Raw genomic sequence first — 15,457 nt, 5'->3', positions numbered from 1 at the left:
CTTAGCCCACCGGCCTTCCTCTGTGGGGCCAACAAGTCTGTTTGGGTGCGTGGGTGGGTGGGCGAACGCTCGCTCTAGGTTCTTTCGTGCAGTTTCCAGCGCAGTTAGCGCAGGGCTGCTGGGGATAAACAAACAGTTGCAGGTCCCCCAATCCCGTCTCCACGCTTCTCTCCACACGCGACTCCCTGCTCGCCTGGCTGTCAGCGGGGCCCGCGGCGAGGCCGGGGGTCAGAGCCGCACCCCAGCGGACGCGGGGGGCTGCGCGTTGCTAAGTGCCGCGCTGAGCCCGGCGCGGGCGAGCAGGGGCGGCGCGCGGAGAGCGCGTGGGAACGCGGAGCGCGTGGGAACGCGGGGCGCGCAGGGCGCGGGGCGCGCGGGGCAGGCGGCAGAGGGAGCGCGGCTTGGCGCCTGCTGCAGCGGCCGCACCCTCGCGCGGCCGGCCCGGCTGCACGATGGAGGACTCCCGGGAGACGTCGCCGTCCTCCACCAACTCGTCGCAAGAGCTCAGCTCCGCCCTGCAGCTGTCCAAGGGCATGTCCATCTTCCTGGACGTAAGTACCGAGCGGGCATCAGGATTCTGCCCTGCGGGGAGCAGGAGGGTGGCCCGATGCTCATCAGCCAGTGCTTGCCGGGGTCCCCACCCCCTAGCCCCCAAGCCCTCTGGCCCCTGTCTGGGCCCCGGGACAGCTCCCCGAGCGAACGCGGGCGCCGGGCGCCGACAGCCACGCAACTTGGAACCCGGCTGTCCCGCTGCTGCAGCGCGGGGCCGAAAGTTCCGTCCGATCCCCCCCAGCCTCGGTGCCAGGCGAGAGCTGCTCGGTCAGCGAGGGTCGGTGCCGAGGAACCCGCCCGTTTCCAGGGGCGAAGGGCCGGGCTCGGTGCCCTGCGCGCTGCCCCCAGCCCCTTCCCTGCGCTGTCACTTGGCGAGCACGTTGCCCACCTTTGCTTTGCTCGCCTTTTCTTTTTCCGCCGAGACGGCCAAGATCTCCTTTAAGATGGTTCTGTTCTCCCGGACACCTCCTTCCCTCCTGTTTTTCTTCCCTGTTACTCTCCTCCCCGCCCCGCTGCGAAGTGCAATGACTGGTGTTACGTTGTTCTTCACTCCTGCCTTTAGGCTGCTCAGCCGCTGGTCCTTTTCATCGCTTCTGTATCCAAGACTCCTTCCTTCCTTCCATTTGTCTGATCTGAGGATCCTTCTTTCTTTAACCGCCCTCCCACACCTCACTCCCCCCCCCCCACCCCATTTCTTTCTGAGTGGTTTCTAGCCTTGGAGCACGTTTCTTCATGTTTCTTTCTTTCCTTCTCTCCCCCGCCCCCACCCTTTTGCTTTCCTTCAATTCCCTGCTCTTTCTGATTTTCTCTCCCCTGCCCAGGTCTTTTCTTTACCTTTCCGTTCTGTGCTTTTTCCTGCCTCCCTGGGCACCCCCAGTCCTCACATTCCCGCTATGTCCAGGAGGGAGCAGGTGGGAATAATTCTGGTAACTACTTAGGATTCTGTTTAGGCAAGATAGGAAACTGGCAAAGGGGATTAAGGGGTATTGAACGTTTGCTCCTCTCCGAGTTATGTCCTTTGGAAATCAAGATGAGGGCCCCAGAGTCTAGGCGTGTTTGTGGGAAGACAGAAATATGGGGAAATCCAATTCTCAGTATCAGTGGGTGAAGCAGAGCGAATGGGGAGGAACACAAGAACCCTCTTAAACCTATTTTGAATGATTTTTGTGGGACTCTTTTCTTTTTGTGTAGGGAACAAAACCTAAATATTCAATAAAACCTGATCTAAGGCCAGGGTTGGCTAAGGATGGAGATAACGCGGAGCCAAATCACCTAGCAGCTCGTCTCCATATCCCGGCCTGCTTGGCCGGCCAAACCTGCCCACCAAAATCCAAGTGTCATTCCCATCCTTAACTCTGTGGGATGGATGACATTATTCAGGAGCCATCAACTCGATTTGCTTGGGCCAACTAGAAGGTATTATTGGTGCTAATGGCTTGGTGGTTCCCTTGAATTCTGGCCATTTTAGATCAAGAGCCTCAGGGGAGCCCAGCTGACTCCAGGCTGAACCTTTGCTCTCCTGGGAAGGAAATCCGGAGGGCCTGAATCCCCAGCAGTTAGGAGGTTAAGAGCTAAGCTCCTGGGAATTGACCCCGGACCACCTTCCTTTCTTTCTGACTTCTGGCACCTTCTTCCCTGTGGCCCCTAGGGATGGAGTACCTCTCTGTGACTTCTTTGAAAAGCGGCTAGTAAATTCTGGGGATGCTGTGAAGATGAATGCCTTGCAGCTATTTCTGTGAAAAAAACATCTTCCCTGAAACACATATTAAGCTTAGCCCGAGAGTCCAAACTGTGACTTCTTTCTTTCTTTTTCTTTACCATTTTTTGGGTGAGATACTGTGATTTACAGTATGGCTAATTCACATTTTTGGTCACATTATTCCAACACCACACCCATCAACCGAGCTCTCACTCCCCCCACCAGTGGTCAGGGACCTCTTCCAGTTACCTCCCCAGAATTCTGTCTCAATTCTATAGAAATAAACCTCAAGATCTGAGGTCTTTATCCATTTCTTATTCCATTACTCAAGTGTAAAGAAAGAGAAAATAACATCTCATTATATGTACATGTATATAGGGTTTTGGACCACAACTAGCCATACTCAGAGGAATATTCCTGGCTCTGTCCCCGGGAATTACTCCTGGCAGAAATTGGGGGACAGGTATATGGGATGATGGGGGCCCAAGCAGGTCTGCTACATGCAAGGCAAACAACCTACCCACTGTACGTCACTCTGGTCCCTCATTTAATATTTTATGTGCAGTACTGTTCCCAAATTTTGCAGTTATAAAACATCAGATCCCTGTCCTGAGGGCATGTACATTCTCTAAATTGGAAACTCTTGCTTTTCTATATCTATTTCTGGAATTTAAAAATAAAAATCTGGGTTCATATGAGAATGAGAAGTGTTAACATGCTTGTATGTTAAAGTCTAAAAAAAAAAACCTGCTGTTGGATGTTTTTTTCAGATACAAAACATTTTGTTTACACTTTTCTTCAATATACTTTGTGAAAATTCTACTACTCTAGTGAAATAAGGAAAGGGCTTTTCAAACTTAGGAATTTTGAAATTTTTATTTCTAGATCATATTGCTTTTTAGCTGAAAAGAAAATGTAAAATGTAATTTTATTTGATTACTTTTAATGTATTCCAATAGCATTGCAAAGGAAGATTGCTTTTTGAATTCTATTCTGATTATAATAAATAGGTGACAGATATTTCCTATTCCAAAGAGCAGCACAAATGTTACCAACTAGAATTTCTTTGTCACACAGACCAGTTTCCAAATTTCAGAAAAGCTTTGATTTCCAGGGTTGATATTCTAATTCCAATTAATAATTAATCTTTCAAGACATTTTTATGGATACTATTATTGACATGAGTAGACATAGTCGGCTGATAGAAACAGCCATCAGCAGAAAATCAGAGAGATTTGCCACATATACTGCCTTTTGCTCCTTTTTTCTTATCTCCAAGTCCTCACCAGTAAGAAGTGTGACACTGATTCTAAAGGTGGTTATTGTGATTATGAAATAAGACTTCTTAGGGTAGGGCACTGACTGAAGAGGAAATGGAAATGCATGACAGAGAGACAGAGAGAGAGAGAGAGAGAAAGAGTGAGAGAGAGAGAGAAAGCAGTCTTTATTCATATATATGACCTTTTACTGATACTTTATATCAGTGTTCTATGCTGAATGCATAAATAACAATAGCCAAAATCAAAACTAATATGAGGTCTATTTCTTTACTTGGCATTTAAAAAAAATTTTTTTTTCTTTTTGGGTCACACCCAGCGATGTTCAGGGGCTACTCCTGGCTCTGCACTCCGGAATCACTCCTGGCAGTGCCTGTGGGAACCATATGGGATGCGGGGCATTGTATCTTGGTCGGCCTCGTGCAAGGCAAACGCCCTACCCGCTGTGCTATTACTCCGGCCCCTACTTGGCATTTTTAATTGCTTTTTCTTTTAAAACAAATGATGGCATTAAGTGCCCGTTCACATAAATATTCTCAAATCTCTATGGAGGCATTTGGTAGCCTGGTGCTCTCACCAAAGCGTGTCCCTGTGTTGAGTGTGGAAGTGGCTTTTCCAGCACCGGTGGATTCTTGAGTATTGCGTGAACATTCGCATACAAAACTCCCAAGATTAAAAGTCAGTGTTTGTGGCACGTTTGAAGAATCCGGGAAAGGGTCCCTCCCCAAATGCCCGAGCTTCCCCTTTACCCACGGACACCACCGTGCTGCCCCGTCCTGTCCGCGTGTCCGCTCTGCGGCCAGGCCCCAGGCCTGCGCTCTCTGGCCCGGCCACGCGCTCCTCGTCTGAAACTGTGTCTGGCCTCCCTGGACTGTGTTCCCCAAGCCTTGTCCGAGCTTGCCTGCGCCTCCCGCCTGGCCTTGCCTGGGTCAGAGCCTGGGTCTGAACTTCCCGGGGCCCCTGTCTGGGCCTCTGATACCTGCTGTCCTCGGCTGTCTGTCTGGGTACACAGAATTGCTAGATTCTGCAGTCTTCGGGCGATTTGGAAAGAGAGAAGGGGTGCAGGAGGAGAGAGGGAGAGAAAGTGAGAGAGAGACAGAGAGAGAGACAGAGAGACGGAGACCTCTGGGGGGGCGGGGGTCTCCTTTTATCTGCTTGCCATCGCCCACGCAGCCCTCAAATTTGATTGGCTCCCTGTTCACGGGCGAGATTGAAGGTGACCGATTAAATTCACCTGCCGCTCCGCTGTCCACTCCTGCTGCGCGGCGTATTTGCTCAGGGCCGGAGAGCAGCTCCATGGAAGGACCAGGAAGGTGACAGTCATTTCCTTCTGCAACTAGTCCCCAGGTTGCTGCACTGCTGCATGTTGGAAGAGGCCCCTCTGGGCGCTTTAGAGACTCTGCTCCTGAAGGGACAGCGCGAGGACATTCAGCTCATGCTCCCGCGCGAGGGACATTGCAGTTCAATTTCACTGCAGCTTTGCACGCGTCTTTTCACTGTCTTTCCCCATATGCTTTGGCTTCGGTTTTTCTTTCTGGGGAGCATTTGTCCTGAACCACCATAGCTGGTGATTGTACAGTGGGACCAGTCTGGCTTTGATCCTGAGTACCCCACATGTCACTCTTCCACTTTGAACCAGTTGAAATAAGGAAAACATGGTTGGATTGTATTATACATTCATTGTTTGAATGTATAATAAACAAGTCATACATACATTGTTTGTATGACTTACAGAGGCAAAATTGAGAACTGGAGGGAAGTGGAGGCCTGAGAGTACAGCAGGGAGGGAGTTTGCCTTGCATAATTTTTTAATCCCCATTTGCCACCTATTTCAATGCCCGTTTCCCTACAGTTTTGTGCCATGATGTTGAGTGACCTGGTAGTAAAACTACCCTTTGGATGTGACTATACGCTCTAGTTGGAGTTTACCTCCCTGTATCCCACATTCTCTGGAGTTCTCTAACTGACTGGTCAGATATCTTTTATTTTAATAAGAATTTCTAAGTACAGTTTAAGTAATAGTGATGATAGTGTTCAAGTTTATAGAATTGATGTACAAAGATCCTGCACCCCACCACTACCAAAATGCCCTTGACCTTACCCCCCTACCACTTTATCACCTCTTGACCTAGTTTTATTTTATTGGATGTTTATTATTATTATTTTTGTCTTGGAGCAACATCTTGTAGTGCTCAGGACTTACTTTTGGCTCTATGCTTAGGGATCATTCCTATCTGGGTCAAAGGACCATGTGGGGTACTGGGGATCAAAGCCAGACTGGTCACATGTAAGGCAAGTGCTCTACCCACTGTACTATCACTCTAGCCCCTCCTGAACTAATCTTAACTGTACATGAGAGGGGTGTTCAGCAAATACTAATTCAGTGAGTTATGACTGCATCACAATTGTATAACAGCTGCCTTCAACTACTTCAGGTAGGAACTAAGTAATTTTAGTCCGGGTTATCAGTGAACATATTTTGAAGTAAATTATGTTATCTAAAAGTTATTGTAAAGGCACAGCATCAACTGCATTCATAATAGTCTGATAATATATGTAAACCTCTTTACTATGTATCTTGTGATAGTAACCAGTGCAATAATCCTTGGTAGCACTGTACCATTGTTCATCGATTTGCTCAAGCGGGCACCAGTAACGTCTCCATTGTGAGACTTGTTATTGTTTTTGGCATATCAGATACATCACGGGGAGCTTTGCAGGCTCTGCCATATGATGGGATACTCTTGGTAGCTTGCTGGGCTCTCCGAGAGGGATGGAGGAATCGAACCCGGGTCGGCCACGTGCAAGGCAAATGCCCTACCCTCTGTGCTATCACTCCAGTCCATAGTAGCATAATGTTATTAATTCAATTGCTATCTGTAGTGCACATATTTTTTATGACTCTGTGTCCACAGAGGCAAATTGCAGCAGAGTCCTTTTCATATTTAATTACAAAGAACTGTCTTAATAGCAAAAGCTTCCATCTTAATTTCTTCCATCACTAGGAGTCTGCATGCTATTTAAGATTGCTCTTGAGGAAATGAAACGACAGAAGTCTGAAGTCCAGGTTTCAGTCAGTGGTTTTCCTCTTCTTGACACTTTCAACCCATAAGGACACATCAGAACTTGGAACAGAATCAGCGTTTGTCACAGATAAGGAATAGTGTGTGTTTTGGGTCTCCCTGATTTTCAGCGGAGACTTTATATTTTTGAGGGAGAAACTAAGAAGTAGAGGTATTTCCCCTAAATCCCTACAAGAAATCATGCCTGTGTTGTAACAGGTGTGTGCTTTTGGGCCGGCAGAGATGAAACAATAGGTCAGGGTCTTGCCTCACTTGCCACTGATGTGGGTTCAATCCCTGGCACCGCAGATGGTCTCCACAGCCCCACCAGGAGTGATCCCTGGGCAGTGCCAGGAGTACTGGCCCTCTCTACAACGTGTGTTCTGTTCTGCTCTAAGCGCAGAAATTGCTTACTATAGAAAACAATCCTACTGCAATAATTAAGTGAATTATTTCTAAAGAATGGCCAAATTCCTAAGCCACATGTCCAGTCAGGGTAATAGAAGGCTGTTGTTGGAAAATTTTATTTTTATTTATTTATTTTGCTTTTTGGCTCACACCTGGTGATGCACAGGGGTTACCCCTGGCTCATGCACTGAGGAATTACTCCTGTCGGTGCTCAGTGGGACCCTATGGGATGCTGGGAATCAAACCCGGGTTGGCTGCGTGCAGGGCAAATGCCCTACCAGCTGTGCTATTGCTCCAGCCCCTGTTGTTGGAAAATTTTAACAGGTGAGATTTCTAGTAATAATAGTAGTATTTTTGTTGTTATAAAACACACTGTAGTAATGGATTCATCTACTCCTCTTCTCCATGAAGTGAACAAAAGAAAGGAAGATTGTGTTTCTATAGTAGCAGGCAGCAAAACAGGCACTTTGGTAATGAAAATTCTTCATGATTCATGCTGGCCAACAAGAAGTAATGAGTTAAAAGTGAGCAGCTCTTGTACTTATCCATCTCCTCACATAGTTTAGAAAAAAGATCTTCAAGTGTCCCTTGTACCTGGTTTCAAGATTGTACTTACAATGTGGTAAAGGAACGTGTTCTTTGATGTTATGTAAGACATCATTGTGCATCTTATTACCATATTTTCCCTATAATTAAGGATCCATTTGATAGTTACCAACAGAAAAACTAATTCAGCCTCGCTTTGCAAAGATTTTAAATAACAGTTCATTCTCTCCTGTAGTGAAAGGTGGAAATCATCTTTTCAGATGTCCTAAATAGGGACTCAGAAATGTCCCCAGGATCTGCCTTCCTGTAGTTTCTGGACACAGCTTTATCCAGAGATGTATATTTCCAGGTTATTAGATATTGAATTAATTTCCTCGGGGTGCCATAATAAAGTACTGCACAAGGGTGGTTAAACAGTAAAATTTATTCTTTTGACAACAGGTGAGAGAGAGGGCTACAATTACAGTGTGGGTAGAACTAGGCTTCCTCTGAAGGCTGCAGTGCTAATGTGTCCCTTGCCTCTCTCTAGCTTCTGGGAGGCTGTTTGCCCCTGGCAGCTCTTGGCTTGCCTCTCCAGCACTTTTTCATTACCTCTGTCATCATATAACCTCTTACTTTCTCTCTTCTGATACACCTCTGAATCTCACCTTAGAGAAATCATAAACGCTTGAATTTAATTCAGTGAGGCCTTCTCTTAGTTTAATATTAATATATAATCTCTATTCCTAAACCAAGTCATAATCAGAGTAAATGGGGCTTTGGGTTTCAACACATTCCAATCCAATAGGATAGCAAAAAGGTAGACAGCAACTCATTCACAGATTCAAAGTCAACTGGTAACTCCAGGAAAACCACCGGCTGTGGGGGCCAGAGAGACAGTATAGTATGGAAGATGCTTGCCTTATATGCAGCCAGGCTGGGTTTGGTCTCTGAGACTGGCCAGGAATGATCCCTGAGCACAGAATCTGGAGTAACCTTGAACACAGAACCTGGAGTAACCCTGAACACAGAGCCAGGAGTAAGCCCTGAGCGCAGATGAGTGTGACCCCAAAACCCAACAAAAAATATGCCTTTTTTATGTGCTTTTGCTTGAATAGAGACAATGTCGCCAGGGGGTGATGAAAGCTTGTTGACTAAGCTAAGCACACTTTGCTTAACTTTGAGAGTCTTGCTGGAGAGATAGTGCAGGAGGTAAGACACTTGCCTTTCATGAGAATGGAGCATCTGTGACTGGCTTCCGCTTCCTGTTTGCATATGGTCCTCCAGGCACCACCAGGGGTCACTCCTGAGCAAACAACCAGGAGAAAAATCCCCTGACACCTGCTGGGTATGGCCCCCAACCCCTCTTCCCTGCCAATACAAGTAACAGAGTAGGTGCCAAATAATATAGTTAGTGCATAGTAGCAAAATTAGAGTGCTGTACATATAAATACTTGTTAATCCACAATAGATTTTTTTGCTTTTGTTTGAGTTTTATTAATACACGATAGCTATAGCACAATGGGTAGGGTGTCTGCCTTGCACGAGACCGACCTGGGTTTGATTTCTCTGTCCCTCTCGGAGAGCCTGGCAAGCTATGGAGAGTATCCTGCCCACATGGCAGAGCCTGGCAAGCTACCCATGGCATATTCAATATGCTAAAAATGGTAACAAGTCTCACAATGGAGACATTACTGGTGCCCGCTCGAGCAAATTGATGAGCAACAGGATGACAGTGACAGTGACGGTGATGATTAACTCACATTGGATTGAACATGTTTAATGTTGGTGATTTATTATATATGTATCTATAAAGTCATCACTATCAACAATAATATGAATAAAGCGTCTTCATGTCCTCTGGTAATCTACCACTTTGTCTGCTAATTCCTAAATAACTCTTGATCTGTTCTCTGTCATTCTAGGCTAATTTACATTTTCCCATATTTACATAAGTGGAAACCAATTTTTAGGTGTTATTTTGTCATTTTGTCTAGTTTGCTACTCAGAATGACTACTTTGAAATCTATCCAAGTTATTATGAGCACCCAGAACTATTCCTTTTCATTGTTCAGCTCTGTTCCATTGTGTGGATATATCAAAATTTATTTGTATATTCATTTATTAATGGGCCTTTGGGTGAGTTTCAGTTTTTTACTATTATGGTAACATCTTATTTGGTAGATTGATACTTATTTAAATTTGGAATTTCTCTTATTTGAAAATGAGAGTAATCTATATATAAAATTTGCTACAATATTTAAAACAAATCATAATTAAATTTTTCTATTTTTCCTTTTCAGATACTGAGGCGAGCAGACAAAAATGGTAAGAACAAAAATATATAGCTTTTGTTCATTAATATTTTATCTTTTAAATCAGTTTCTAATGAATAATATGGCAGAGAGTGGAGAACTCAAGAAATTGACATATAAAATGTTAACTTTTTTCACCAAGAGATTTAGGCAAGTTCATAGCATCAAATATTCATGAAAAGTTGAAAGAATTATTTATATTTGATGGGAAGGGGGAATTTATGCCTTAGAAATAAAGAACCATCTTATTTTGGCTCTGAGTTTCCTATTGCTGCTTTTATTTTATTTATTTGTTTATTTTTTTGGGGGGTTCACTCAGGGGTAACTCCTGGCTCTGCACTCAGGAATTACTCCTGGCAGTGTTTGGGGGACCATATGGGATGCTGGGAATCGAACCCGGGTCGGTCGCGTGCAAGGCAAACGCTTTACGCACTGTGCTATCACTCCAGCCCCAACTGCTGCTTTGATTTTAAAGTAAAAACAACGTCTATTTCTATCTTTGAATATTTGCTGTATACAAGGTATTGAACAAAGTGCCTTGCATGCATTATGCTTTAGATTTAATAAGATATAATTCTGAAATTAAACAGTAGGAACAGATCTGCAGCTTGTCTGTGTGACTTTTCAAGCTAAATGTAGTAGAAGCATTGGGACTGGCTTCTGCACTCTAAGACTGTTTTCTGTATCCACTACCAGATTTAGTTTTACTCCTTGAGTCTTGACCTTGAAATAATAATATACTGAGAGTAATAATCTACAGAGAGAGAAAAGAGAAACTAATAAGAAACAAATGTGTAAACCAACTACCATTTAAATGATGCATGTATATGCTGTCATAGTCAATATCCTTTCACTCTTTGACTCCAAAATAAATTTGTTCTATAGGTACCAAACCAGAGCTTGTTGAGTTTATGTTGCTGTGATAGCAGAAGGACGCAATAGACATTTATTCTTGACAAAGAGTTTCCTGGCAAATTTAGTTTACCAGAAGTCCTTTTCTTTGTTTGAAATACGATTTCTTATCTAGGGGAGATTCCAGACAGAATCCAAAGCAGGCAGCTTAAAGACATACATTACAGTCTAGTTAGCCACTACGCAGCCGAATCAAGAAAAGCTTAACTGGTGCTATCAGCATTTTGACTCGAGAGAAAAGATGTTAATCCATGGAGCAATAGAAGTGTCCTAGATCCTTCTACTATTTAACTTTGTACATCCATCAAAATGTTTTCTCAAACTATGTCGGAGTGATTGGAAGCTTATCAATTCAGTGGCCCTTTTCCCGTGGCACGTTTCCCCCTGCGTCACTTGATTAAATGTTAAGACAGCCATAATGATGCGATCTTCTTTTCTCCCACTCTTCAGCCTTCTGCCTGATCGTCACAGTGCAATTTGAATTGTCCGCGTGTTTCCATGCCACCAGCTCGCATCTCCCTCCTTATTGCTAGCTCATTCATGCCCGTTTTCTTCCTCCTTTTTTTTTTTTGCTTTTTGGGTCACACCCAGCGATGCTCAGGGGTTACTCCTGGTTTTGCACTCAGGAATTACTCCTGGCAGTGTTTGGGGGACCATATGGGATGCCGGGGATCAAACCCAGGTCGGCCTCGTGCAAGGCAAAAGCCCTACCCGCTGTGCTATCGCTCCGGCCCCTTTTCTTCCTCTTTATACAAACCCCTAGTTTTCTCAGGTTACACTACCCATTTCTTGGATCACAGTATGGAAGGTCTTTATGATCTTGACATATGTCACTCTTCTAGCCATTAAAACATATCTTATATAAAAAGACCTTAAAAAAAAACACCAGAATGACTTAATGGCTTTTATGATGCCTTCATACACCATGTGGTATAGAGCGGCTACTTGCCCTGGCGGCCCCAGTGGTCCTGTGCAGTCCCAGATTTCCTCTTCCTGGATATCCTGCTATGACACTTCTACACACCTCGAACCCTGTCCTGAGCCCCAAGTCTAATACGCTGCCAAAGCTGTCGCTTGTTCCTTATTCCCATCATCTTCACCAGCCCCCTGAGACTCGGGGGGTTTGTACTGGCCACACGTACAGAGATGCTGCCTGCTTGGACGTGCACCTGCTCTCACCTTTTCTCTTTTGGCCATTCGGGGAACCCCCATTCTCCTTCCTCACGGGAGGCTGCATCTGAGAAGTCAGCCGGAACGCCCAGGCAGGGTACCCCGCTCTTCACACGAATAGATTGTTGCCCCTTCTGGGATAAGGATAGCAGCCGCTTACCAGACGTTCTCCTCTTTCCCACACAGCTCTCTAGGGAAGGGAACTTGTCTTATGAGCAACCATTACGGCCAACCTGTGGACACTCGTTGAATGAATCTCTAATGGCTTGAGAACCTTTCAGTTCCCTTCATCCCCCTTCTCTCTGGCCGCTCTGCCCCTATCTTTTGCCCATTTCACTTTTCCTGCCCCTTCTCTGTGTAAATGGAGAGGAGGGGGAATCAGGAAAGTTCGGCATCTTCACCCTTAGCATCTCTTTCATAAAATGGAGATAGTGGCTTCTACGTCAGTAGGTTCTTGTGAATATTAAAGAAGATGATATCTATGCACCCAGTTTAGCACCATGCATACATAAGATTAATTTGTTATAGTTGTTGGGGGCCACACCTGGCCATGCTCAGCTTACTCTGGGCTCTGCACTCAGGGATCACGCCCAGCGAGTTTGGGGGACCAGCTGGCATGGCAGGAATGAATCTGAGTGGGCCGGGTGTGAGCCAAACAGTCCCCACTACTGGCCCCTGAGATTTATGTCTGTAGGTAGCTAAGCTGCCAGAGCCAACAGGACTGTATGCATGGGACACAGTTACGCTTCAAAATGTGCCTTGCAGGAGGCAGGCTGGGGGGAGAGAGGGGACCTGCACGGCAGTGGTAGACGGACATGAACACTGGTGGTTTGGAGTTGGAAACGCTATTATTGACAGCCTTGTAAATCATGGTGCTTAAAAAATTTAAGAATAAAAAAACAACCTTATCCTGCTCATTTTGCTGTTGTTAGGATTCAGCATCACTATCACTGTTATCACAGAAAGCTGGAAACTGCCGTTTGAGCCACTGTGCCTTGGCGATGGGACACACATCGCACATTCCAGCCGTTTCCATTCCAGTGGAGATGTCTGCTGTTGTTGTTTTTTTGGGGAGAGACGAGTTACCATGCAAACTTGAAAAAAAAAAAGGGAAAGGGATACTGGATAATCAAATGTAAATGAGAAAATATCAGCTTAAAAAAACATCTTTCTGCACCATGTGTTCATCACATTCTGTATTTGCAAATAAGCAGCTGCTGCATTCCTTGATCTCTGGGGAACAGACCCTCACATGATGGAATCCCTTGTGGAATTGCAGAACTGGTGACAGGTTCACAAAGGGAATACGGGTCGATAAGCAGTTTGATAGCTGGCCTGCCAGAGTCGAGAATTAACCTTTGGAGTCCCTTGGCATGAAAGTGAAGCTGCTGGGAAGGTTTTTATTCTTCAAATTCCCATTTTCCAGTCTTAATTAATTCTATATGATTGGTGACTAGCTAGAATAACGGAGTCTTGGAGAGATTTCGGTTTGGGTTATTTTCAAATTTCTTCCCTTTTTTGGTGGGGGGGTGCTTGGGGAGGGTACATGCCTGGCTATGCTGAGGGTTTATTCCTGGCTCTGTGCTCAGGATCACTCTTGGTGCGGTCGAGGGAACTTCTGGGGCACCAGGCATAGAATCCAAGTTGGCTGCATGCAAGGAAAACACCTTACCTTCTACGCTATTGCTCTGGTCCCTGGTTTGGGTTGATGTAGAATCACAGACTAGAATCCTGGATATAAAGATAGCAGCACTGTAGCACTGTTGTCCTGTCATTGATTTGCTCAAGTGGGCATCAGTAATGTCTTCATTGTGAGACTTGTTACTGTTTTTGGCATATCGAATATGCCACGGGTAGCTTGCCAGGCTCTAGTATATAAAGATAGACCTCAAAATAGGACTGCTTAGCAGAGACATAAGTGCTTTGATTGAAAGAGTCCAGAATTAAAGTTAGACATGCAAAACTCCAGAAAAAACTTACGTACATCTATGTAGAATTAAGATTGGAAAATGGGCACTTGTAAAATCTGCTAAAAGATGATTTTAACCTTAGAGAAAGACAAAATGAAAATGTTCAGGGTAATTAATAAAATCTTTGAGTTCTGCTTTGGATATATGTCTGCTAAGATCAGCTGCCATTTTTGGTCATCAAATAGGTCTATTGTCTGAAAAGCATCTTGATCCCCACTTAATGAGCCATCTCCTTGAGATGGTCTTCCAATCCTCAATGGACTTTAATTCTCTCCAGCTTCCTGTGCTTTGTAGCATGTGAGGGCAAAGATCGCTCCTATTTCTTTTTTCTTTTTTTTTTAAATTTTTCATTAGAGAATCACTGTGATGTACAGTTGCAAACTTATGAACTTTTGTGCCTGCATTTCACTCATACAGTGATCGTTTACCCATCCCTCCATCAGTGCCCATTCACCTCCACTAATGATCCCAGTATCCCTCCCACCACCCCCACCCCATCCCCCCGTGACCCCACCCTGCCTCTGAGGCAGGAATTCTCTTTTGTTTTCTCTCCTTTTGAGTGTTGTAGTTTGCAATTAGAGGTATTGAGTGGCCTTCATGTTCTGTCTATAGTCTACTTTCAGTTCGCATCTTCCAACCTGAATGGGTCCTCCCAACATCCTCTACCTGGTGTTCCTTTCTCTATCTGAGCTGCCTTTCCCCCCCAGCATGTGAGGCCGGTTTCCAAGCTGTGTGGCAGACCTCCTGGTTCTTATCTCTACTACTCTTGAGTGTTAGTCTTCCACTCTGTTATTTTATATTCCACAGATGAGTGAAGATTGCTCCTATTTCTATCCCACCAAAAGTAACCAGCAAAATGTCTATCACAGTGTAGGTGCTCAATTAATATTTGTGACTTTATTATAAGAGGTTGGTTGTCAACAATTTGACCTGGAAAACTGAAGAAGATATAATCCAGCTTGGCATTTTTATTATTTATCTGATATGTATTAGTTAATTTAATTAGTTAATTAGTATTATTTAACTAAATATTATTTTCCCATTTTATTATTGTTTTAGTAATTCTATTAAAGTCTACATAATAGATAACTTAGAAAATCCTAGTAATATGACCTTAAACACATTACTTCACTTCCCCTTGACTCAGCTTCCTCATCTATGAATGTAGGATAATATTTTTTCTCTTAGAAAGTTGACTAGATAATTAAATGAGATTATGACTATAACACAGTCTTTATCTTACAAATTGTATAATTGCATGAGCAACTGCTCAACATTTTAATTTTTTAAAAGTTGTATCATCATTTTAAAAATGAATAGGAAATAAAGGTTAAACATTTTTTTTCTGAGTTACACTGTAGCTAGTGGTAACCAAGATTTTTTTTTTTGAGTCACACCTAGTGATGTACTGGCTCATGCACTCAGGAATTTCTCCTGGTGGTGCTCAGGGCACCATATGGGATGCTGGGAATTGAATCTGGGTCAGCTTGCACGTGAGAACGTGCAAGGCAAATGCCCTACCCGCTGTGCTACCACTCCAGCCCCAGTAATCAGGATTCTTGAACCT

The 15,457-nt window shown here is 44.5% G+C and overlaps 1 protein-coding gene across 1 annotated transcript in view; it reads left to right on the top strand.

Annotated features, from left to right (window-relative positions):
* The first annotated feature begins 201 nt into the window (after nucleotides 1–201).
* The window catches only part of NECAB1 (N-terminal EF-hand calcium binding protein 1), a 194,094-nt gene continuing 178,838 nt past the window's right edge, over nucleotides 202–15,457 (top strand). The window contains exons 1-2 of the mRNA XM_004602353.2: nucleotides 202–551; nucleotides 9,827–9,851. Coding sequence (XP_004602410.2) covers nucleotides 453–551; nucleotides 9,827–9,851 — 124 coding nt within the window. The 5' untranslated portion in view covers nucleotides 202–452. The remainder of the gene's footprint in view (nucleotides 552–9,826; nucleotides 9,852–15,457) is intronic.

Source organism: Sorex araneus, chromosome 2 (assembly GCF_027595985.1).
Source record: "Sorex araneus isolate mSorAra2 chromosome 2, mSorAra2.pri, whole genome shotgun sequence".
Taxonomy (NCBI): domain Eukaryota; kingdom Metazoa; phylum Chordata; class Mammalia; order Eulipotyphla; family Soricidae; genus Sorex; species Sorex araneus.
This window is presented reverse-complemented; position numbering and strand designations above follow the sequence as displayed.